Consider the following 23,854-nt stretch of genomic DNA (forward strand, 5'->3'; position numbering starts at 1 on the left):
AAAATGCAAGGAAGGTGAGAGAGGTGGAGAAGCGGATACGTGAGAGCTGGACCACCAAGATCCCGGCAGAAGGGGGTCAAAGTCGGGGGTCGGGCGGCCCTCAGAGGGCCCCAAAGGACGCGTGCATCCGGCGCCGCTCGTGTGCTCACGGGCGGGGTGCCCTGCAACCGCTAGTGGCCAATCCGGGCGGGCGTCCGGGGAGGGGCGGGGCTTGCGGGCTCCGGCTCCGCGCGTCCTCCTTTTTGCACACACACGAATACAAAGAGCCATACGACCTTCGGGTATCCTTTTTCCATTTTTTTCCCTCTTTAAGCTTCTGTGTGTGTTCAAAATTTTTAAAAATAGACATCTGTGGCAGTGTTGGGGTGAGGAAACTTGCTAAGGGGAATTTGCGCGTTCCCCCATTTCTTTTTCTGTCTCTCTTACTCTTTCTTTTTCCTGGTCAAGGTTTTAAATATACCAAGAAGTTGAGAAGCAGGATGTTCGTGTACAACCGTTTTCAACCGAATTTATAGAGATTTTTTTTCTTTTTGCTCTCACATTTTAAGAACTGGTAAATTTTTATGGCCGAGGGGTTTTTAAAAAATTAGCCGCTTGGGAAGTATAGATTTCGTTTTTTAAGCGGGCTGAAGGGATAATGTAAATTTTGCCTCTGGCAACGTCGAAGAAAGCAGAGATTTAAGACTCCTTCACAAAGCTGTTCGCGTGCGTTTTACACACTCACGCAGAACCAAAACCAAGTGGCTTTAATGTGGCAATGGTCCAAGGTCAATAGGTTACAAATGTTTGGCTATTATAATTGTGACACTCATTTTCCTGGGGAATGGGTCAAAGCCCTTTTTACAGTGTGTCTTACACGATTTTCATGAGTACGTGTGTGTGTTTCATGAAGCAAATAATATCGTAAAGGTGTGTCTTGGGGTTTTGTGCTTTGTGTATAGGTACAGTTTGTGTATACGTGCCATATTAGATTTTGTTTTCAAAAATCATTGCCTTTGGTTTTAGGTGTGCAAAGTAACCCCTAGGGTGTGAATTTTTTTTTTTCTGTTTTGTTCCCAGGTGTGTGATCAAAACAGGGTTGTGTGCAAATTCGAGTTTAGAAGAATTCCTACACTTAGCATACTCAGGCACTTTCATTCTGTGTGCATTTACTATTAGGATCAGATGGGTAAATAATTAAATAATTGCCACGGAGTATACAGTGCATGTGGCAAATGAGGGTAGGCAATTTATTAAATGTGTGGTTCAAAGCCTTTTTTAGTGACTTTCAACTAAGTGGTTTTGCTTATTATTGTCTCCTGTTCTTAAATGTACAGCTGTGAATATTTTAGCCTTTATGTGTGGTTTGGTTGATGTGTTTAAAAAGGGAAGTTCTCTCTTGGCTTTTTGACAAAATTGTCATTTATAGGTTGGGATTTATTTGTAAAGTTCTGCAGCTGGCAAAGTATCAGGAAATTAATCCAGTCAAAGCCAATTCTCGAAAACTGTTCATGGTGGTCTGTTGTGAGGGGGAGGGGTTGGAGGAGGCAAAGGCAAATAAATAATAGGAGGGATGAGAAATGCTTTTTTTATCATGTTGCATTTTTGGAATTAAAAGACTGCTTATGTGTAAGCCACAGAGGAAAGTATATGAATTAAAGGACGAGCTTAGAGCAGAATCTCCAGTTACATGAGCGATATTTTCACTTCATTTTGTTACAGAACCACTGTCTTTTATTAGGAGTCATACAGAAAATATCTATATTCAACTCTGTTCGCAGATTGGAGTGAAAACATTGAAGTGTATGGGGTGATAGGGGAGAAACCGGAATGTTGCAAGTGTAGTAGCAACAAGGAGATAAAAAAGGCTCTACAGTGGAGTTCAGATTCCCTTACCACAATGTGTATGATAATACACTTCCATTCTTCACCTAGTGCCCTAGTTTCAAGCAATATTTGAGACACCTAAACAACTACGGCGATGAAATTATTTGTATAGATCTTGAAATCCATTACAATGAAAGTGGCCCTGTGTGGGCACCTCTGCCTTTTTTACCTGTACTGAATGTATTTTTATTCCCTAACAATGCAAGTCAGATCAGTGCTTAAATAAACCCTGCCTCAAATGTGGTTCATTCTACAGGTTTAGACCTGCATAACTTTGAAATCTAGTCAGATTCTAGTGACTTTTGTGAGGGTGGCAGTGCTGGAAATTTATAATGGAGTTTCATTACCCTTTCTAATTCTTTTCTGCAGAACTGCATGTCATCACATACACTTTCTGCCTCACTTTTTAGCTTCCCAGAAAAGGGAGAGCTCTTCCTAGAGTGGAACACAACCCAAGCTCCTGACTTCCTAGGCTATTTGATTTTTCACTAGGATTGAATGGTCACATCTAATGTCCTTGCTTCGAGATTCCTTCTTTGTAAAAAAGATAATTCCTCTCAGGAACATATCTTGGCGTGGCCATCCTACCAAAGCAAAGCAAAGCTAACCTTTGTTGATTTTACTTGGGAATCCGCGAGGGCCCTAGAGGTGAAAACTTTGCACTAAGGGGAACTGCCACTTTGCTAAGTGTTATCTGAAAGATTTGTAACCAAGGCCGGCAGGAACTAAAAGCCTTCCACCAACAAATGGGTGAAACCGTTTTGTGAAAACAAAACAACAAAGAAACCGATTTGTGGCCACTGTATTTAAAATCTTGTATACGAGGCTTTGTGAGCAGCAGAGAAACAAAAAGGAGGGGCAGGGAAACAAGTTAAAGATGGCGCCTGACGGACCTTGAAAAGGCCTGCGGTTGTGTCCTGCCCTTAGGAGGCCGCTCCCTTCCCGGGCTCGTTGAGTGACTGACTGCAGATTGGAGCCAGTAGCGTCCCTGGCCGTGCTGCCCCCACCCCCAGTCTAGCCGCCAGTCACAGGGAGACAGGGCCAACGGGGCGGTGCTCCCCGGCGTGCGCGCGGTCCGGTACACGGGCGGGCGCAGCTATCTCCCTCAGCCTCCGGCGCGCGGAATTCGGCATCTCTGAGTCAGCAGGCCCGGCGGGGCCGGGCACAGGCGATGGGACACCTTAGGGCTGCCAAGCCGGCCCGCAGCGGGAGCTCTGCCGCCCTCAGCTAAAGTCCGCAGAGCTTCCGTGGCCTGCTCACCGTGTCCCAGCGAGGTGCCGGAGCGCGCCTCGGGGCACTCTGCTGCCTGCCATGCCCTCTAGAATCGTGCCTTTCCTGGGACTCCCAGGCCAGGTTCTGCGATTGGGTTCAGGGGCGGGTCGCCCTGTTCCCGGTGGCTTCCGATACAGTGCAGAGCTCTGTTTCCCCCTGCGTCGCTGGGTCGTCCTACCTGTGGCTGAATCACACTGTCTCTTCGGAAATGGTTCTGTCCCTGGTGGCCACCTTGTCGTCTTTGGCTAATATTTAATCAACTAACATTTACCGGGGGCTTTCTGGGCACTTTATATAGCTTTAGTTTTACATTTTTCAGTTTCTCCATAAATTCAGGAAGAATACTTTAACATCAGACATATTTATATGAAAAGCTTAAACCGGAAAATTTAATTTTACCAAATTGCATTTTAGCAAATGTAAATAAAGATGGTGCGACTACACTGAATTAAAAACTCGTACCACTCTACAATTAGACTTGGAATTTTTTGGATTAGGTGGTTTTTCAGTATGTTTATTGATTTTAGAGAGAGAAACCGACTAGTTACTGGGAGCCCGAGGCATGTTCCCCTGACCCGGAATCAACTCCCAACGGTGTTTGGGAGGGTGCTCCAACCAGCTGAGCCACACCAGCAGGGGCTAGGTGAAATTCTTTTCATTCTGTTGTGTGGGTCTTATCTCTTTCCCTCTCTCAATTGATTTTAGAGGGAGGGAGAGAGAGGGGAAACATCGATTTGTTGCTCCACCTATTCATGCATTCATTGTTTAAGTCTTACATGTGCTCTGACAGGATTTAACTTGCAACATATGATGCTCCAACCAATGGAGCTACAGGTTTAGACCTGCGTAACTTTGAAATCTAGTCAGATTCTAGTGACTTTTGTGAGGGTGGCATGGCCAGGGCTCTATCTCTTTTTTACCCCTAAAAATGAGATCTTAGATTTTCTTTGCAGGACATTAGTACTTTATGATATATGCTTACCTACTCTTGCGTGATAGAGCTCATTTCTGGTAGAAATAGATTTTCAGAGGACCTTTTAACAAGCAAGCCATTTTGCACCTTCAAGTGGAGGACTGGAGCTGACCAGCACAGCAGGAGCTTTAAGTGGCCATTTTCATTTTTTATTTCTTAAAATGAAAATTATGGCATGAATTGCTATGCTTTCAGTAATCACATCTCAGGGAGTCCATTGCTACCATGACCCCAAGTGAGTCAAGGGTCCATGGTCCATTATAAAAATGTATATCATCTGAGTGATACCATATCATACACATCTATTAGTGAAAAAACCTTTATTTTTCATAGTTTGGAGGTGAACTCAGTCACACAGAAAGTTCAAACTCCGAATGGGTAGAAAGCAAACAAGTGAGCTGCCAAGAGTATGATATATTTAGTTCTAACAAAAATACATGTGACTTGGGAGAAAGGGATAATTAAGATTATGGACCGCCTCACCCTGAACTATCTGCCTGAAGAAGATGCGTTTTCTTTCTTTTTTTAATCCAAATGTTTGTGAAGAAAATATCAAAATTATTGAAGAGTGCATTTTCTAGGCTCCTTTTTGCAAAAGGCATGTAATATCATTTGGTGGTCAATCTTAGTTTATTCTCATTTTTTCTTTCTTGAACAAAAATATGAGTTCAGTTTTAAAATAGATTAACAACCTGAAATTGCAAAAGTTGACAGTATGATGTTTAATAATAATGTTATTGATACCCCCTGGTTAATTTACTACAGGTAACCATAGTTTTGCCAAACATTCCACCTATTGCTTCATAGGTTATTGAATTAAAGTTGTACATTTTGAGAAGTAAGGTAGCAAAATAAAGTTTAGGCATGTTAATAATGCAGCAGGGTTAAAAGGCTTGAGAACCTTAACGTAGTGATGGAAAACAACAAGAATAATTATGGTAGGTCTGAAGTGTTGTAAAAAAACTGAACAGGTTGTAACAACAGATAATGCAGCAGTGCCTATAATAAAGTTCTGTTACCAATTTGAATTATTCGTACTGCAGAAAGTCTGTCTCCAAAGTAAAAAGAATGTCTCTATAGTATACAACTTTATCTTCCTTTCTCCACCTCAACGAATCCTTGTCTCTGCATTGACCGTATTTTTTGGACCATAAGATGCACTCCCCCCAAATTTGGGAGGAAGTGGGGGTGAGTCTTACAGTCTGAATGTAGCTTACCTGGCACGTGGCGGGCGGCGGTGAGGTGGGTTTTTTTTTTTCCTGTTTTTCTCCTCTAAAACCTAGGTGTGTCTTATGGTCCAGTGCGTCTTATAGTCTGAAAAATACAGTATGTTTTTCTTCTCTGCAATCTCAGGGAAGAGCTCACCTTCCTTTCATATTGGAAGGATCCTTGCTAGGAGAAAACTTATATCCTTTTCTAATATATTTTTTAAAGATTTTATTTATTTATTTTTAGACAGAGGAGAAGGGAGAGAGAAAAAGAGGAAGAGAAATATCAATGTGTGGTTGTCACTCGCATGCCCCTAACTGGGGACCTAGCCCACAATCCAGGCATGTTCCCTGACTGGGAATCGAACCAGTGCCCCTTTGATTTGCAGGCCGGCACTCTATCCACTGACCACACCAGCCAGGGCTTTTTTCCTAATATCTTTATTCTTGACTTTTCACTGGACTTTTTCTTTCTGCATTTTAAATATACTAAAGCTCTGAAGCCCCTACTCTCCTATTTCCTTTCTTCCTATCATAACCGAACTAGAGAAAACTTGACTTCATGTCTTCCTTCCATTTTCTTTCCATCAATTCCTCTTTCATCTACTACATAGTATTACTTCTACTACCAAAAACAAAAACACTCTCTGACCATCACCAATGACTATCACAAAATTTTTTCGTCTTTTTTTAACCATTCTGTTGCACCTGTCACCGTTGATTAGGTCCACTTCCTTGACATTCTTTCTCCTTTGGCTTTCATAACACTGTTTTTCTCCCACCTCACTGACCATTCTTTTTTAATAAAGCCTCTTTCATGGATTGGCGTGAAGTGCTGCCCTTGGCCTTTGCATTTCACACTTTATATTTACCTCTTGGTGAACTCAGTCACTCTCAGTTTCAACTACAACCCTTCTACTAAAGATTTCAAATCTGCATTCCAGCTCTGACCTCTCTTGGTTGTGTTTCTCAATCTTAGTCAGTTGCTTTCAATACATTTTATTTAAAGATGTTGCCATCAGTTGAAATTTAACAGGTTAAATAAATACACGTTTCTAACATGCTAGCGCCTCCTCTCAACTTCCTCATTTGTACCGTGTCAGTGGTACCATATTCTAACCTTCAGGCTTATAATCTTGAAGATGTCTTCAACCAATATCTCTATATTCAACCAGTATCCCCCATATTTATTAAGTAAAGAAATATTATCAGCCCTGGCTGGTGTGGCTCAGTGGATTGAGTGCCTGCTTGCGAACTGAAAGGTCGCATGTTCAGTTCCCAGTTGAGGTACATGTCTGGGTTGCAGGCCAGATCCCCAGTTAGGAGTGTGCAAGAGGCAACTGATCTTAAAAAAAGAAAAAGAAAATAAAAAGAAATGTTATCAGTTCTTCTTCCAGGATATTGAACCTTTATATCCACAGCCCTCTCATTCTCATCAACTTACTCTAGATTACTTAAAGAGTCTCCTAATCTCTAACTGTTTCACTCTTAGGTTTCTAAAACAGGTCAGCAAACTATAGCCCATAGACTAAATCTGGCCTTCCACCTGTTTTTGTATGGCCCACAAACTATGAATGGTTTATATAATTTTAAATGTAAGTATTAAATATAGTATTTTATGATATTTCCATGTCTATAAAGAAAGTTTTGTTGGAACAACCATGCTCACTTTTTTTTAACATATTGTTTATGGCTGCTTTGTGCTACAATTGCAGAGTTGAGTTGAGTTGAGTAGTTGTGAGAGAAAGTGAAGCCTAAGTTGTTTTCTGTCTGATTGTACAGAAAAAGGTTTGTTGACTCCTGCTCTGAGAGTTTCCTTAACTTGGTTTTCAAAGTCCTCTGTCAGCTTTCCTTACCTTTTTATATAAGCCCCTTTGTTCTGACCTCTCATGAGTGCCCTGTTAATTCCTGTAACATTTGTTTTCTTTCTCACTTATTACACCTTCCTACTACCCTAACCAGTTCATCCTACATATTACTCAAGTATAGGTTTTTCTTCTGTAAGACCCCTTTCTCATATGATTTCATTTTGTTGCTTTTTCCTTATTTCAACCTAACTCCTCAGTTTTTTAGCCTGTACCATATTTTTAGGCACTTGTGGTATTGCTTGTTCTTTAGACATTCCCATTTTTCACATAGGCTGTTAGCTCCTTGCATGTAGGGACTTCATCTCGTCTTTGAGTACTCAGAAGTGATAATCCACTTTGGTGACTCATCCTTTTGCATATCATTACATATAGGGAATTTTTAGAAACATCTCTTTTAAAAACAACAAACTTGTTCACCTTCTGTAATGGGAATATATATAATTAATGAAATTAGTGTTTTGTTTTGTTTTTAATCACTATCACTATCCAGCATTTAAGTTATCTGGTTAATAAATATTATAATGTGAAATACCCCTTTATTCCCTGCTGACCCAGTTTCTTTCCTTGTCCTTTCATTTCAATGTCTTAAGAGTTCAATGGGAAACTATATAGCAGGAGTCAGGGAAATAAGCCAGCAACAATATTTATGGAAACCAAGAAAGAGTTATTTGAATTCCCATTGTGCCTACAGTGTACTGTACTTAATTCAAGAAAACACCTATTTGTTGTCCTGAATGTGACATTCTAAAATGAACACAGTATGTTAATACACAAAATAGAAAAGTAGAAAGAAATTTAGGAACAAAGAGAATTCCACAATAGGAAAGTCTATTATTAGAAACTGCCAGAGTTGAATATTATTCTTAGTCTAAAACCAGATATTATAGCAAATAAATTGCAAATACTGCTTTCTTAATTATCTTTAATTTGCATCATAAGGTTTTGTACCTATATAAACACATCTTTGTAGACTTGAATTTATTCTTAGAAATTTGAGATTAAATTTAGGGGAAATCTCCCCAATTCCATTTCAAGCCATTGCATTTTTTTCTTTTTAAGATTAGGAAATCGGGATGGGTGTCCAGGATGGGAACCCAAGTGTTTCAGGAATAATCATTGTATTGTCCAGCTGCTGTTGTGGAGCACTGACCTCACACCAGCCCTCAGTAGATGCCTTACTCTGTAAATACCAGCACTCTAGATAATCTTAACAAAAACACTCTAAGTAGGCGGAGATGAGAAAAAAAGTGAATTACAGCTCTTCTTATTTATTTTTTTTTCAATTTTTATTGTTATTCAATTACAGTTGTATGCCTTTTCTCCCCTTCCCTCCCCCCCACCCCAGCTGAACCCACCTCCCTCCCCCACCCCCAGAATTACAGCTCTTAAGTGGTGCAGCAGGATGAACCCCCAACCCTCACCCCATCCAGCCTTTTAAAAAAATTCCAGTTCAATGCTGTTTTGGAAAGATCGTTGAAGGGGGAGGGAAGGGCTCGAGGTAGGCATCTGTGGGCAGGGGTTAAGGCCTCTTGCAAGAAAGTATTTGGGGCAAGAGTGTAGCAGACATCAGTTTGGTATTAGAAAAGGTCCCCACCCAGTATCCCAGCTTGAGGCATCTTAATTTCTGATTTTACAAATACTGATCCAAACTGACAAGCATTTGTACATTATCATATACTTAACTTTATTTTTTTCATAACACTCATGTTTCAGATTAAATTCCTTGCATGATGTGGATTAAAAAATGAAAAAACCCTGCAGGAGCAGTGTAGGCCTTTATTTAGGAGGAAAGTGGGAAATGATTCATCCATGAATGGACACAGAAATCACTTAGTGCTTTCCTTTAACCTTTAGTTTTAATTTAGCTTTAACCTTTAGTTTTAGGTTTAGTTGTGCCTTCCAATAACTCTAATGACAGAGAAGCTATAATGGATTTAAGTTCAGTTCTTGCAAGAAGTGAATATCTGGCACAGAAAAGCATTTCTTGATATAAAAAGTGGAAAGAACAAATTAAAGATTTAAAGAAATCTTTAAATCATAACCAAATGTAATGAAAATGCATTTGTCAGATTTATACCTGCCTACCTCAGAGGCATTGATGTTACCTGTTTCTGAAATGGATTGATGATTCAAAACAAAACAAAACAAAACAAAAAAACCCACCCCAAATCTCAATATACACAAAAATTTCCTAACCTCCTCCTCTTCTGTTTATTGTGATGTTACAATTTGCAGGGTAAGATAGAAATGTGTCTATTAAGGAGATTGTAAACATACTTAAGATTTTATCACTAAGGGAGCTTTAGGCAGAATGATTCTTTTTTCTAAAATGACAGTATGAAGTTCCTTGGAGTGTTCTCATTGGTACAAATCAACCTTCCCACACCTTTTTTCCTTCTCTCTCTCTCCTGAAGTAGTATAGTTGCTTAACTACAGTAGTTCAAAAGAGAGGCAGTTTGGTTTATCATTGGTATTCTGGTTTCTCCTTTTATGGGGGCTGGTCATGTGGGCAACGTGGCCACACTTAGCTATTTAGACATTCCCGTTGAGCTTTGCCTCTCCCTTAAGGAGCACGAGAAGTGGAGCTGAGGGACCACAGAGGTGATCTCTCTGGGCTACGTACTGGAGGACTCACAGAACTCTCTTTTGCAGAGGTGGAGGCCGAGGTGTATAGCAGAACAGGGGGCTCTGCAGCCCTGGGTTACTGCAGCTCAATTCTCTGATTGGCGATCAGCATATTTCTTATTTAGGAGTCTTACTCTGAATGCAACTGTATGAAAATTATAGAGGATAGAATCATGATTCTTTATGTCAACAAAAAGTGGTTGACATAAAGAACTGGTATCAGTTCAAAAAAATAAACACTAGATTGAAAATAAATAACTGGCCCTGGCTGGTGTGGCTCAGTGGATTGAGTGCCAGCCTGCAGACCAGAAGGTCCCTGGTTCGATTCTCCATCAGGGCACATGCCTGGGTTGCAGGCCGTGTCCCCAGTTGGGGCGTGCAAGAGGCAACCAGTCGATGTTTGTATCACACATCGATGTTTCTCTCCCTTTCTTTCTCCCTCCTTTCTCCTCTCTCTAAAAATAAAAAAGTATTTAAAAAAAAAGAAAATAGATAACTGGATTCTGCTGTCTCCCTCTGATATTGAAAAAGATGTGTAACTTCTTCACGTGTCTTTTCTCTGGAGCCAGTGTAATATGTGTTTCCTAGGGCTGCTCTATGGATGAGATAACCTATATGAAATGTTCTGAACTCCTTTGGGAATGATGTCAAAGCCATAAAATACAATACTGTTGTTATAGCAAAGATAGTGAGGAGGAGAAGACAGATCTACATTTTCTTCCTTAATCTTGTAATCTTTCAGATCCTGGTGGGTCCTTCGAATCCCACTCTGCTCCTTAGGTTGGAATGGTAGGAGGTTCCATGCTCGTGTGCAGGAAGAATGCCTTCTACCCGCTGAAACTGTGTTCATCAGAAAAGCCTTTGTAGGCACCACCCTTTTGGTAAGGGGTGAATGTGACACCCAGTGTGTTGTGCTAGGAGAGCACAGGATCTGCAGACAGAAGAAGGCATCTCTCTCTCCTCTGCAGGATGAGAAGTAGCCATGGACCATGTGCTCCTTCACAGCTTGCCTACTCCTTCACTGAACACACCACCCAGTTCCCAGGCTCCTCTGATCACCTTCTATGAGAAAGAAGAGTGAATCCAAAGAGGCCAGTGCTTCCTACCAAACTCGTGAAGTCCAGTTGACTGGGGATAGTCCAGAATTGTGAGCGTGGTTGTTCCTCATTCCGTCAGCCATGTCCTTCAGTGCTACCATTCTCTTTTCCCCTCCCAGTGGCAGCGAGGCCAGATGCTGCTGCTGTGCCTGTAAGAGCGAGACTAGTGGGGGCAGCACGGGCTCTCAGAGCGGGAATCCTCCTCCCGGCACCCCTATCACAGTGACTGGACATGGCCTGGCGGTTCAAAGTTCAGAGCAGCTCCTGCATATTATCTACCAGCGGGTGGATAAGGCAGTGGGTCTGGCTGAGGCTGCTCTGGGTCTTGCCAGGGCCAACAATGAATTATTAAAACGTCTCCAGGAGGAAGTGGGTGAGTTGAGGCAAGGGCAAGTGTCCACCCCCGATGAAGATGGGGACAGCCGGGCACATGGTTCACCACTTGAGGAGCCTGGGTCTCTCAAGGAGAGTCCTGGGGAAGCCTGCAAGGCTATGCCTGCCATGGAAGAGGAGTGTGACAGCGTGGGCAGCGGTGTGCAGGTGGTGATCGAGCAGCAGCTGGAAGCAGCCCTGGCTGTAGGGCCTGGGCCTTTGGGTTTCCCAGTTGCTCAGAGAGATATGCGGCTCCCAGGATGTGCCCTGACTGCCAATGAGGGGACCTCGATGCTCACTCCTGTGAGTATGGCTGCAGAGCAAGACACGAGTGTTGTTGCTTTTCCTGGCCTTTCTCTTTTCTCTCTCTTTCTGTGTTTGTCCCCCTCCTTGAACATCTCTGTTGGTTGTATTTGTGATAAAGCAGAACAGTACCATATTTCCCTTGCCTTCAGGGATAATCAGCACCCCTGTTTTCTTCCTGAACCATAGACTCTTTGGCAGGAGGTCATTTGTGGTGTGTGTGGTGATGGGGGTGTCCTTCCCACCCTCTCAGTAGCTGTGAGGCACCTTCTCCTCCACAGCTGTCTCTGCTGCTCCGTGTGCTCTGCCTCTCACGGCAAGAATGCCTGCTGTGCACAGACAGCTCATTTATATTTTATCATGGGCCCTCTGTTTGCCAAGAGGAATTCAGTATGGAGAGATGGGAATGAGAGTGGGGAGAGGCAAAGGTGGAGAAAGAGATAGAAAGAAGGAAAAAGTGAGAGGGGAAGGACAAAGATTATGGTAGGCAGGATAGGGAGGGAAAGAGGCAGGTGGAAATGAAGGGTTGAGGAACAAGAAAAAGTGAAAAAAGGGAGCATAAAAGAAAGGTGAATCTAAATGGAAAGAATTTATGCAAGAGAGAATATGAGGTAAGGTGGGAGGAAAGTGGAGGAAAGGAAATAAAATGAGGAAAGGAAGTGGGCCACTGAGAGTTAACAGCAAGAGATAATGTAAGGAGAAAGAAGGAGGCGAGAGCATATTTGTGAGCAGAAAAAGACATAGAAGTACAATACTTGGTGCTATTTCAGTTTCTTTATTGCTCAGGGCCATATGAGTAGGCAAATCCTGGCTGAGTAAAAACTGTAGAATGTCACACAAAGAAGTATGGAAAAGGAGGTGGAACAACTCTAGAGATCATAGAGATGGGAAAATAACAGATGTGTTGCTACTTGAGAGACAGTGGGAGGTCTGTCAACTCTCCTTCACCAGCTTCTTCCTCTGCCCTTTCCCCTTTCTTCCTCCCCACCACGACAAGGCTCAGTCACCCAGTAAAGAGCAGAGCAACAGGACACACAGGGTGGATGGAAGGGATGCAATGCCCAGACCAGCTGCTGGATCTGAGAAAGGAATATAAATTCCTCTGTCCCCTCCAGTGTCACACTGCAGCTGGTCACTGTTCCCCAAAGGCCTAGTCAGGGGAAACTGCTGTTCTCCCCAGTCTGTGCCTGGCCAGGACTATCAGTGGTTTGAGGCTATGGAAGGAGGAATTGGGAAGGTGGGAAGAAGCAGGAAGGATACCAGGCTGGGCCATGCCCTGAGCTCTGGTTCCTTCAGGCAGGGAAAGCTTCCAACCTGACAGGATGGAATTACATTTCCCAGTGCAGAAAGCAGCTCGCAGGTCTATAAATCTTAGCCTCCTCCTCCGCTTCTTTCTGTGTTTTTTCCCCCACATTCACTGTTTAGTTTTCTTGGTGCAGAAATCCCCCCTCCTTTCTTCTATCCTCTTTCTCCCTTCTACCCTCTGTTCCTTTCCCTGTGCTGTATGTCCTTGAGTGAGGGCACAGGTAGGCAAGTAAATGTCAGGACAGTGATAGTTGGATGTGGCCAGGGCAGGATTAAGGTGAGGGTATAGACTGGCCCCACAAAAAGAATGGGGGTGGGGGGAATTGGTGGCAGCCTCTCTAGAGATTTCTGACTTTTGTACCTCCCTCCTTTGCTCCCATTTTTCTCCAGTTTCTCCTCTTTATTAGTGTTACCATTTTACTTTCTTGCTCCTTCTTTTGCTTGGTTTTCCTTTCTTGTCATCACTTCCTCCCTCAATCCCTTTTAGATGAAGCACTTACCTAGCTACAATTCTTATACCCAAGAACAAATCATAAATGACCCCTCATAAATGGAGTGTTGGAAACATGCCTTATCCTTATAATCAGTGCTATGGTAATGACCCAACACAAGAGGCCTTGTACACACAGAAATATTTGCCCAACACTCCCATAGGAGTCCCAGAGAAATAAACCATTGGCCATTAAAGGCTGTGCTAGATCCCTCTTGCTTTCCACTCTCTGTTCATTATCCTTGGCCAAAGATTGATGGTTAATCAGGTTCCCCTAAGCCTAGCTGGCTAATAGGCTATTCTTTTTTATGTTCTTAGCTGGTGGATGATTATGTGGCCTCTGAGGGTGCAGTACAGCGAGTGCTGGTCTCTGCTTATGCCAAGCAGCTCTCACCAGCCACACAACTGGCTATCCAGCGGGCAACCTCAGAGACAGGGCCAGAAAATGGAACCAAGCTGCCACTGCCTCGCCCTGAGGACATGCTCAGTGCTGCTGCTGCGCTGGAAGGTGCCTTGGAAGAGTCAGGCCCAGGGGGAACTGGGGAGCTGAGACACTCTCTAGGGTTTACTGCTTCCCCATGCAGGACCAGAGGGAGTGGGCAGAAGAACGCCAGGCGCAAGCGGGATCTGGTACTCTCTGTGAGTGAGCTCAATTTCTATGAATTTTTCTTCAGTCTGGAAAGATAAATGAAGAGTGAAGTGTGGGTTGATTTTAAACTTCCCTTATTGGATGAATGGTATCCTGAATCTTACTGGAGTGGGAGGGGCAAGAAGGAGATTTTGTTCCATAGCTTTAGAGGTAGGCAGTCCCTCTGCTAACAATGGAACTTTTTAAAGCCATTTCTAGATATATTGGTATATTCCATTTAAGAAGGGGGTCATTATATCACATCTCCCAGGGATCTAATTACCCTAAGGGGAAGATCTTTAAGGGAGTGAGCAGTGTGACCATTGAAGGGTGGCACTGGAAACAACCTGCAAATTACCAGTGTTCAGGGTAAGCCCTTTGGGCAGAAAGGCCAGCGTGTCCTGAGGGGGTCCTAATCACCAAAGAAGCAGAGGGCCACCAGGCACTAAGCTTACTTATAAAGGTTCGGGGATCCTAATAAGTCTAAGAAGGTACTGGCCTGAACTGGTTCTGTCTAGACCATTGATGTGGCATAAAGCCCTAGGAACATCACTCAACACCCTACAGTGCACAGGACAGCCCCCTACAATTATCCAGCCCAAAATGTCAAGTGCCAAGTTTGTGAAACCCTATTCTAGGGTGATTATAGTCCTTTGGATCAACTCTGTACCCCAAAACGTCTTTCTGATAACCATGGAGATGTTCTTTAGTCATCTAATGTTCAGATTGCCTGTACTGGGTTTCCACTCCCTGGATAATGGCTGGTGAAGTAACTTGGGAGTTCTGGTTAGCAGTGGAGATCCCTACTCACATCCAACAGAAATCTTATCACTGTATATTGCCCATTTCTTCTTGTTATAGTCTTAGCAAAGATTGAAAGCATTTATACCTCCTTTATTTGCATTTCTTTTCTCCCTTTTCCTTTTTCTAAGACATCCTACTCTTATTCCCCCTTTCATTTGATTTGTTTTTACATTAAGGGATTCTTTTTCTCCCTAGGAAGGAAGACACCATAATGAACTGTTTTCTAACCTTCATTTCAAATTTTGGTTGTGTTCAGGGACATCTCATCACTTATCAAGAACAGGATATAGTGCCCTTGCTGGTGTGGCTCAGTGGATTGAGTGCCAGCCTGTGAACCAAAAGGAAGCCAGTTCAATTCCCAATCAGGGCGTATGCCTGTGTTGCAGGCCAGGTCCCCAGTAGGAAGCATGAGAGAGGCAACCACACATTGATGTTTCTCTCCCTCTCTCTCCTTCCCTTTCCCTATCTTTATAAATAAATAAATAAATAAATAAATAAATAAATAAAATCTTAAACAACCATAACAAAAAAGAACAGGGAATAGGTTTAGTTTCTCTGTCATGGATTTCTGGCCCAGGAGGTCCACTTTTGCTGCCAGTGGTAAAAATGGAGGCATTTCAGGGGATTTCCCCTAAACTTACAGTGTTTAAGTTATGAATAAACGTATGATAATTCTAATTTGTATAAAATCAGGGTTTTCTATCACTTCCATTCCTCTCCTGCCTACTGCCTCCAGTAACAGGTGTTAATAGTGAGGCCTGGCCTCCTCCTGGCCTTTGAAGGACTTGGTGGAACAGCAGACCTTCTGGGAGGACAGTATGCTCACTCATTATAGCACTTGAAAAGGATCTAGAGGACCAGTCAGGGAATTTTGCTGCCCATCACAGAGGAAGGTTTAAGATGTTCTTGTGCCAGACTAGGTTAGAGAGAGAGGGATAGATGCAGATCTTCACTATTCTAACCTTTAGCTCTGGGGAGGGATCAGAGAGGCCTCTCTAATCTGCTGAGACTGCTATGGATTGCTGCTGGGATCCAAAGGACTAAATCAGAACTTTTGATTCCTTGGAGCACTGTACATCCCAGACACCCCTTGTAGAAATCCATTTATTTTTAGCTCACTCAGAATACAGGTGAGCCAGCAGCCTTTACAGTCTTAATATTTATTATTGTTTAGAGTATTTTCCCTTTCCATTTCAAGCCTGGCTTGGTTTTTATCAGCTCATCTCTTCTTCTAAGCCACTTGAATTGGAAACTATGTAACTCCTTTTTTTTCCTTTCTTCTTTTGCAACTCTTTTGAAATTCTCACTAAAGCATTCACACATCATCCTGTGATTCATTAAGTTTGGACTTTTAAGAGGTAAAATAACTATCAAATATGAAGCTCGTATAATAAATAGTCTTTTATAGAATGGAGGCTTTAGCCACAAAGAATTAACAGTAATTTCCTAAGTTGACATGGTCAATCAGCCACGAGGTAGAAGGGTAAATTGGGCATTTCTGAATACAATGCTAAAGTCTTGAGGCCAGGATATGAGTCCATCAACTTGGGACTGGGTAACATCCATTGACTGTAGGAGCTTGGGATGAAAATATAATTGGAAACAACAGAACTAAATTTAATAGGAAGAAATGTTAAATCCTGCTTTAAAATTAAAAAAAACCCTGCAGAATGGTGGACATAGTAATCCATGTGAAAAGTGAACTTGAGTTGACTATGAATGAACCCTGTAACACTGTGGGTAGGGTTGGGGTTGCTAAGAAGGGACATCTTGGATTTAATTCATAGAAATACAGAGTTCTACTGGGGAAGTAATGCCCCCTTTGGTCAGATCTCAACTGACAAGTTAGATTCAGTTCCAGGTGCCACATCATAAGAAGGTCACTGGCAAACCAGAGAGCCTCATAGTTTCATGATGAGTCTGTCTGGAAACTCTGTCATGAGGAATTGTTAAAGGATGTGGGGGTATTTAGATTGGGTGAGAGAAGACTTTGGGAGTACATGAAAGCTGTCTTAAAATATTCCAGGTGCTTTTATAGGCAAAACAAGTCAGATTTTGGAGCATCTGAGGCAGAATTTTTTAACAGAGATGTTCAACAGTAGAATAAGATGAGGACTTCTCATTAAAGGTGTATAAGCAAAGCCAAAAGACAGCCTGTTTAATGATGTGAAAGGGGGGCTGAACGATAGAGTCTTCAAGGTCCCTTCCAATTCACAATTCTGTTATTTTAGGTTTGTGTTTTTCAGACCATGGTGTGGGTACCCCTGGGATTTGTAGTAATATGCAAATGGATATACCTGGGGCATTTTTCTGTGTTGTCAATTTTACTAGAAAATTTTGGAAAATATATTTTTAAAAAGGTATATTATGAAGACATTTTTCAAATTTGCAAAAGTAGGGGGCTTCAAGAAATGTCCACTTGCAATAGCCCTGGGGCATATTCGCTTTCTCCTGGCTATTGGGAGTAGGTTTGTGGAGACCCTCTGCTTTAGTGATCATATTCCTTAGGTGCAGACCAGGCGTGATCTTGGAGTCTTCACACAAATTAATTGAAAAGGTGGGGGGAAAGGGCCCCATTAGAGATGCTAACTTGGATAGGCTCTCTGGCTAAGAAGGGACATTGACAGAAATGGTTCACAAACTGTGGGAAGGATTCAGGCAGAGAACCCTATGGGGACAATGTGTAGGGACCTGAGGAGGGTTTCATCATGTCCACTCCTGGTTTGATTCTGTGTGTATTTGTTTTTTTCCCCTAGAAATTGGTCCACAATGTGCATAACCACATCACCAATGACAAGAGATTCAATGGGTCTGAAAGGTACGATCCACTTGAAGGAAAAGGGTCATAACATACATGACCCGTGTGGCCCAGTTGGTTGGGCATTGTCCCACAAAGCATAAGGTCACTGGTTTGATTCCTGATTCCCAGTCAGGGCACATGCCTGGGTTGCAGGGTCAGTCCCCAGCTGGGGCACCTGAGAAGCAACTGATGTTTCTCTCTCACACCTATGTTTCTCTTCCTCTCTTTCTCCCTCCCTTCCCCTCTCTTTAAAAAAAAAAAAAAAAATAGCCCTGGCTGGTGTGGCTCAGTGGTTGAGTGCTGGCCTGTGAACCAAAGGGTTGCTGGTTCGACTCCCAGTCAGGGCAAATGCCTGGGTTGCAGGCCCGGTCCCTGGTGGGAGGCACTCAAGAAGCAACCACACAGTGATGTTTCTCTCTTTTCCTCTTTCTCCCTCCCTTCCCCTTTCTCTAAAAATAAATAAATAAATAAATAAATAGCCCTGGCTGGTGTGCCTCAGTGGATTGAATGCTGGCCTGCAAACCAAAATATAAATGGAAAAAAAAAAAAAAGGAGAGCCATGACATACTTTGCCAAGAAGAGGGAAGTGGAGAGGGCTTCTCTAACACAATGAGTCTAAGGCTTGGGACATACCATTGCCTCTTGTATCCTATCTTGGCCACAGAGGAGTTTACCACAAAGTTGATTAAAACTGGGAATCTCTATTTGTCTAATTTCAAAAATGCTGACTGCCTTATTCACTCTCTTTTCTTTGTGGCAGCATCAAATCCTCTTGGAATATTTCAGTAGTGAAGTTCCTTCTGGAAAAGCTCAAGCAGGAGCTGATGACCAGTCCCCACAATTACACTGATAAGGAGCTGAAAGGTGAGAAACACCAAGTTCACTCCCATTTCATCCTTTCTCCCTGTTCCTGGTCAATGGAGAAGGGGCACAGTGGAGATGATTCAGGTGGTTTTAAAAATAGCAGATTAAAGAATTTTTTTTTTGTGCTTCTTCTCACCAACAGTATTCACAGGATTATCTCTAATTGCCTTTTTATTGCGCTACTCATTCTAAATTGAAAATGGGAGAAGGAAAGGGCTAGAACACCATGTAGGGTGTTAGGAAAAGAAGATCGGAATCCAGGCCTACCCTTGTGTCCCTAAGCATTAGGTCCTGGGCTTTCTGTTTTCCTTGGTATTATGTTATTTGTCTGTAGCTAACCCTGGGCATTAAGGATGATTCTGCGGAAGACAGCCAAGGTCACAGTTCAGTAGAGGGCAAACTTGACACCTGTCTGAGTCAGGAAGACTCCTAGGAGTCCTCATTGGCAGTGCTAATCAGAAAACAGACGGACCAAGGGACAAGAAACAACTTGCTTAAAACCACCTGGCAAGCCAGCCAGAGAACCAGCATGGGCTCAGAGGATCTGTCCACCCCAGTCCAGGGCATACCACCATATCACATGTCAGACCCAGTCCTGAGCAGAGACCTGACACCTCCCCTACATCTGGTCTGCTTGGTGCCACCCATGGGAATGCTAGGTCCTCTGGCAGGCAGGCAACAGTCCTCAGGCTCATGGGCTCAAGCCTGAAGCCCCTGCCTGCAGCCTCTAGCCATCAGTGGGACCTTGAGACTCAGTCATAGCTCAGTGGTTAATGACCACAGTGGGGGAACCTGACCCCAGTTTCCAGGGGCTGTCATTGTGTATGCCAAAATGGCATATCTGAGATAAGGTGAATAAGTGACAAAGCCACCTTTTTACCAAAAAAAAAAAAAGAAAAAGAAAAAGAACACCTCCACTGAAAAAGCACTTGTACTCTACTATCGGCAGAGTAGAATGGGGTTGAGTTTAACTGGGGCAGGGGGAAAGGAGTTACAAAAGCACGGGAGTTTTTTTTTTGTAGTGGGAGATATGGGAGGAGTTAGTGTTAGAGACAGATGTGGGGAAGAAGAGCTAAGCCAAAGACGAGGTTTTGAAAATAGTGGATTGATTTTTTTTTGGGGGGGGGGTGTGGCTGATGGGTAATTACTTTAAGAAAACCCATCGTCTAAATAGTGATTCTCACCCTCCTAGCCAGTAGTGTTCAGACAGAACAAAGGGCTGAGAATCACTGCTCTTCGCTTTCTCCCTTCTCCCTACCTGCCAGGAGCCTGTATAGCCTACTTCCTTACCAAGAGGCGTGAGTACCGCAACTCCCTGAACCCCTTTAAAGGCCTGAAGGAAAAAGAGGAGAAGAAACTTCGAAGTCGCAGATACCGGGTATGTTTCTAGGCCTTCCTTTCAGGATGCTAAACTTTAAACCCTAATAAGCTACAGTAGGAAGGGCCAGAGGTCGTGGCACCTGAGAACAGAGTTGAGAGCCAGGAATGTAGGCAGATAGAGGAGGAAGAGGGTGAGCTAGTTCTAAGATTTGACTTGGGGGCTGGGTTCTCTCAGGCACAGATTTTACAGAGCCTTCTTCCTACCCAAACCCTCTCCCCACACCTAATCCATAGTTTGTTTCTTTTCCTAATCTCTGTCCTCGGCTCGTACCATAGCTTTTTGCCAACCGATCCAGTATCATGAGACATTTTGGACCTGAGGACCAACACCTGTGGAAGGACGTGACAGAAGAGTTGATGTCAGATGAAGAGGACAGTCTTAATGAGCCAGGTGTCTGGGTAGCCCGTCCTCCCCGTTTCCGGGCCCAGCGCCTCACAGAGCTCTGCTACCATCTGGATGCCAACTCTAAGCATGGCACTAAAGCCAATCGTGTGTATGGGCCTCCCTCAGACCGATTACCTTCTGCTGAGGCCCAGCTCCTTCCACCAGAACTTTATAATCCTAATTTCCAAGAGGAGGAGGATGAGGGAGGTGATGCAAATGGACCTGTCTCCCTGTCTTTTGACCAGTCCCACAAAACCTGCTGTCCTGACTTGAACTCATTCATTGAAATCAAGGTGGAAAAGGATGAATGAAATCTATAATCAAGAGTAGCTATGGCTTCTGCCACTCCCCAGAGTGTCCCAGAAACAGGTGGCTATGGGGCTTCCCAGAATAATGAGATGGCTTCTGCTGTCTAAGAAAGCAATTCTGTCTCTTTTCTTACACAGTCTCTGCAGGAACTGGAAGCTGGCAGCTCTGGTGGAATAAAAGGACTTATCTGAAAGGGGGAAACCCCCCATTGTGAATGGCAAGCCAGAAAATCCCTAAGCATAAACAGTGCCTCAGAAGAGCCTGGGATCAGAGAAGGAGGAGATGGGTCTAAGAGACATGAGGCCTTCTTGACATGCCCTGGTCTCTGAGGTTGCTATTTTTTTGGTTTCACTCAAAGCTCTAGGGAAGCAGCTCCGGTTGCACCTTTGGCTTCCAGGGACTGCTGGTCTTGCTCTGCAGTGGGAGCAGCACAGGACCAGTCCAGGGTAATACTGCCACCCGGTGGGCAGTTTCAGTCATGGGCTTGATTCTTCTCAGCTGAACAGGGAGGGTTCCATCCCTTTTTGGGATTTAGGATTTAGATGTGGTAACTTCATTGAATGATACAAAGCAGATTTTATTATTTGCACCTTACACATGAGAAAGTTAAGGCTTAAAGAGTTCCCATGTCTCACTGGCACCTGCTTTCCCACTGTGTGACCAAACAGTGTATAGGGCTCTGTAGTTGCTTCTTAGTCCTATCAGCCAAGGTGTATTTTGAGGGAGGGATGTGTGTGTGCATGTGTACACATGTGCACCCACATAGTACACAAAATTTGTGCATTTTGAATAGATTGAGAAGTAAAAATGGCTTTCTATTCAGTCATTCATATAACAAACATTGCTTACTGGGTAGGTATCAGTTACTGTGCTATAGATACACTGTTAATAAAGGTAGATGCTGATCAGAGGTTTTATTATCTAGTCAGAAAGCTAGACAGTTTAGTAGGCAGTGAAAAAAATTGTGATGAGTGATAATTAGGGAGTGTAGGGTACACTGGCAGTAAACAGCAGGGGTAGCTAACCTGCTCTGGTGGTCTGGAAAGGTTTCTCAGAGTGGTGTTTAAACTGATACCTGAAAGATGGGGAAGAGTTAAGATTAACCAGAAGGGAAGGGGCAGCCAGAGGAGTGTTTCAAACATAGGGAACATCAGGTACTAGAGAGCACAGACAAGGTAAATTCTACAATTCTACTGCACAAAGGTTGGGGAGAGGATGATGCTGAGAGACGAGGCTGGAGAGGTAGAGAAACCTTGTAAAACATCTTAAATAGTTTAGACTTAAGTTCAAGGGCAGTGAGAAATCACTGAGAGGTTTTAAGGAGGGAAGTGGGCTGATCATTTCTGTGTTTTAAAAGAATCACTTGACCTCAGGTTATGAGATGGCCTGGAGGGAGAAGGCCTTGGTAGAGAGACTTCTGCAGTGGTTCAGGAGAGAAAAGATGGCCTCACAGACAGTGATGATGAAGCAAGGGCAGATTGGAGGGATATTTAGGATGCAGAATTGATAGGGCTTGGTGACAGGACTTAGTTGGATTTGAGGTTAAGGGAGGAGGACAAAAGGTTGATGTTCAGGTTTCTGGATTAAGCAGCTAAATGGTTAATGATGCCATTTACTCAGGGAATGCTGGAGGAGCCAGTTTCAGGAGGGAAGGTGAGGTCAGTGTAAGGTGTTGTATGACTTTGAGACAATCAAGTAGAGATACTAGTAGTCAGGTAAAATTTTTAAATCTAAGAAAGTCAGGTTGGAGATATGGATTTGGCAGTCACCTGTATATACAGACCTTAATTAAAGTCTTGGGGATGGACAATACGGCCTGTGGAACTCCCAGCTCCAGCTCAGGCTATGGACTGGTTGCCCTGAGGTTGGGCACTGTTGGAGCATGCCCTCAGTGTACCCCTCTCCCCCTTGTGCCTACTTCCTATGATCCCCTGAAAACACAGGTTGTTGATCCCAACTGTGCTCATTGCTGCTACCACCAACTCCTGAATGGGCTTCCTTTAATGGTTTCTCAACTTTTCATAAGATTTATTCTCCCATCCTCATCCCAATGGAGCAAAGCTTCCAAATATTAAGAGGCTGTGGGGATATTTTGGATGTAAATAATTGGAAGGAAGAATTCAGGTTCTCCTTCCCCATCTGGAGATAGGAAAGGAGGGAAAGCCCCATAGTTAATTCTGAAGATGTTGCTCGTAGCAAGTTCAGGATGCAATCTGATAGCTTCCCTCTATTACTAATGCTTTCAGTCTTCCCTGCTTCCAGTCTGATAGTAAACTCTCCTCTGGATCAGAGAAAAGCTGACCAGGGAAAGAGAGAGGCTGATTCTCAAGAGAGATGAGGTCAGGGAAACAATGCATGCAGCTAGGACAAAGAAGCCAAGTAGTCGGTGCCCAATTAAGTTCCCAAAAGATATTAACCTCCTTTCCTTCCCCATTCCCTAAGGCTACACTAAGATTATAAAAGGTGTTCAAAATATTGAGCTGAAAGTAATATGTATGATTTGTTTGCATATAATTTTCACATTCGTTTACTATCTAAACACAAAGGACTCTCTTTCTCCATTCTACTTCCTCCATCCCTTGCCCCTGATGTGCTAGTCTGGGCAAAATCAGTTGGCTGGTATTTAATTGGTTATGTTCAGCTTCAGTTATGGTTTCTGCTTTTCCTTATTCTTGATCCTTCTAGTATGGCCAACGTCAGCCTCTCTTCCTTTTCCACCCTGATCATTTTCACTTGCTATCTCCTTTAAATGACATTTATTCCTCTTAATACTTATTCTTTATCATCAATCCCCTATGGAACCAAGGGGGAGGCGTTCACTAGCCCTAAAACCAGACCTATCCCCACAGTCACCTGAAATATTTGCTAAAAATCTCATTTCCCAACACCAGGGGGCTATACCTCGATCTGTCCTAACCTTAAAGGTAGAGATTAATTCCGAATCTTTTTCTCCTACGTAGACACTCAAGTTCCTTGCCTCCCTACACAGAGTTTTGGGTTCAGAAAGTGGTGTCTTTTTACTGAAGTTTATTTCTTTATCTTTCATTCTCCCTGGACTTACACAAATTTGTCTTTTTCTTAGTCTATTCTTCCTTTGGTCTCTGCACCACCCTCGATCCCCTTTGCTCCCTTTCCTTTGGCTACCTGTCTTACACCACCTCTCTATATGGGCTTCCTTGCCTTTCTGGACTCTATACGTAGGCTTCTTTGAACCTCTGTATGTATCTACCTTTCTGGTTTCTTCCTGTCTTCCTCTTTATGGACTCCTCCCTGTCTTATTATTTCTGCATTAGTCTCTCTCCAGC

General features: G+C 43.2%; 1 protein-coding gene across 2 annotated transcripts; it reads left to right on the forward strand.

The window, feature by feature from the left end:
* The first annotated feature begins 226 nt into the window (after positions 1-226).
* On the forward strand, positions 227-23,028 carry C7H14orf93 (chromosome 7 C14orf93 homolog). Of its 2 annotated transcripts, XM_024556913.3 has the most exons (8): positions 227-281; positions 10,555-10,693; positions 10,781-11,584; positions 13,698-14,018; positions 17,568-17,629; positions 18,372-18,475; positions 19,741-19,853; positions 20,132-23,028. In XM_024556913.3, exons 3-8 carry the CDS (start codon positions 10,991-10,993, stop codon positions 20,549-20,551), a joined length of 1,614 nt encoding a protein of 537 aa, XP_024412681.1. In that variant the 5' UTR covers positions 227-281; positions 10,555-10,693; positions 10,781-10,990; the 3' UTR covers positions 20,552-23,028. The 2 variants fall into 2 exon arrangements, with proteins under 2 accessions (XP_024412681.1, XP_045048282.1); XM_045192347.2 differs by lacking the exon at positions 13,698-14,018 and having other exon boundaries at positions 10,555-11,584.
* Positions 23,029-23,854: the final 826 nt, after the last annotated feature.

The sequence above is a fragment of the Desmodus rotundus genome, chromosome 7 (assembly GCF_022682495.2).
Source record: "Desmodus rotundus isolate HL8 chromosome 7, HLdesRot8A.1, whole genome shotgun sequence".
Taxonomy (NCBI): domain Eukaryota; kingdom Metazoa; phylum Chordata; class Mammalia; order Chiroptera; family Phyllostomidae; genus Desmodus; species Desmodus rotundus.

Excerpts from the sequence above, each read along its gene's own strand:
- C7H14orf93 (XM_024556913.3), top strand. The coding sequence starts at position 10,991 with ATGTCCTTCAGTGCTACCATTCTCTTTTCCCCTCCCAGTGGCAGCGAG. Across the intron at positions 18,476-19,740 it reads CACTGATAAGGAGCTGAAAG|GAGCCTGTATAGCCTACTTC; the intron begins GTGAGAAACACC and ends CCTACCTGCCAG. Across the intron at positions 19,854-20,131 it reads TTCGAAGTCGCAGATACCGG|CTTTTTGCCAACCGATCCAG; the intron begins GTATGTTTCTAG and ends CTCGTACCATAG.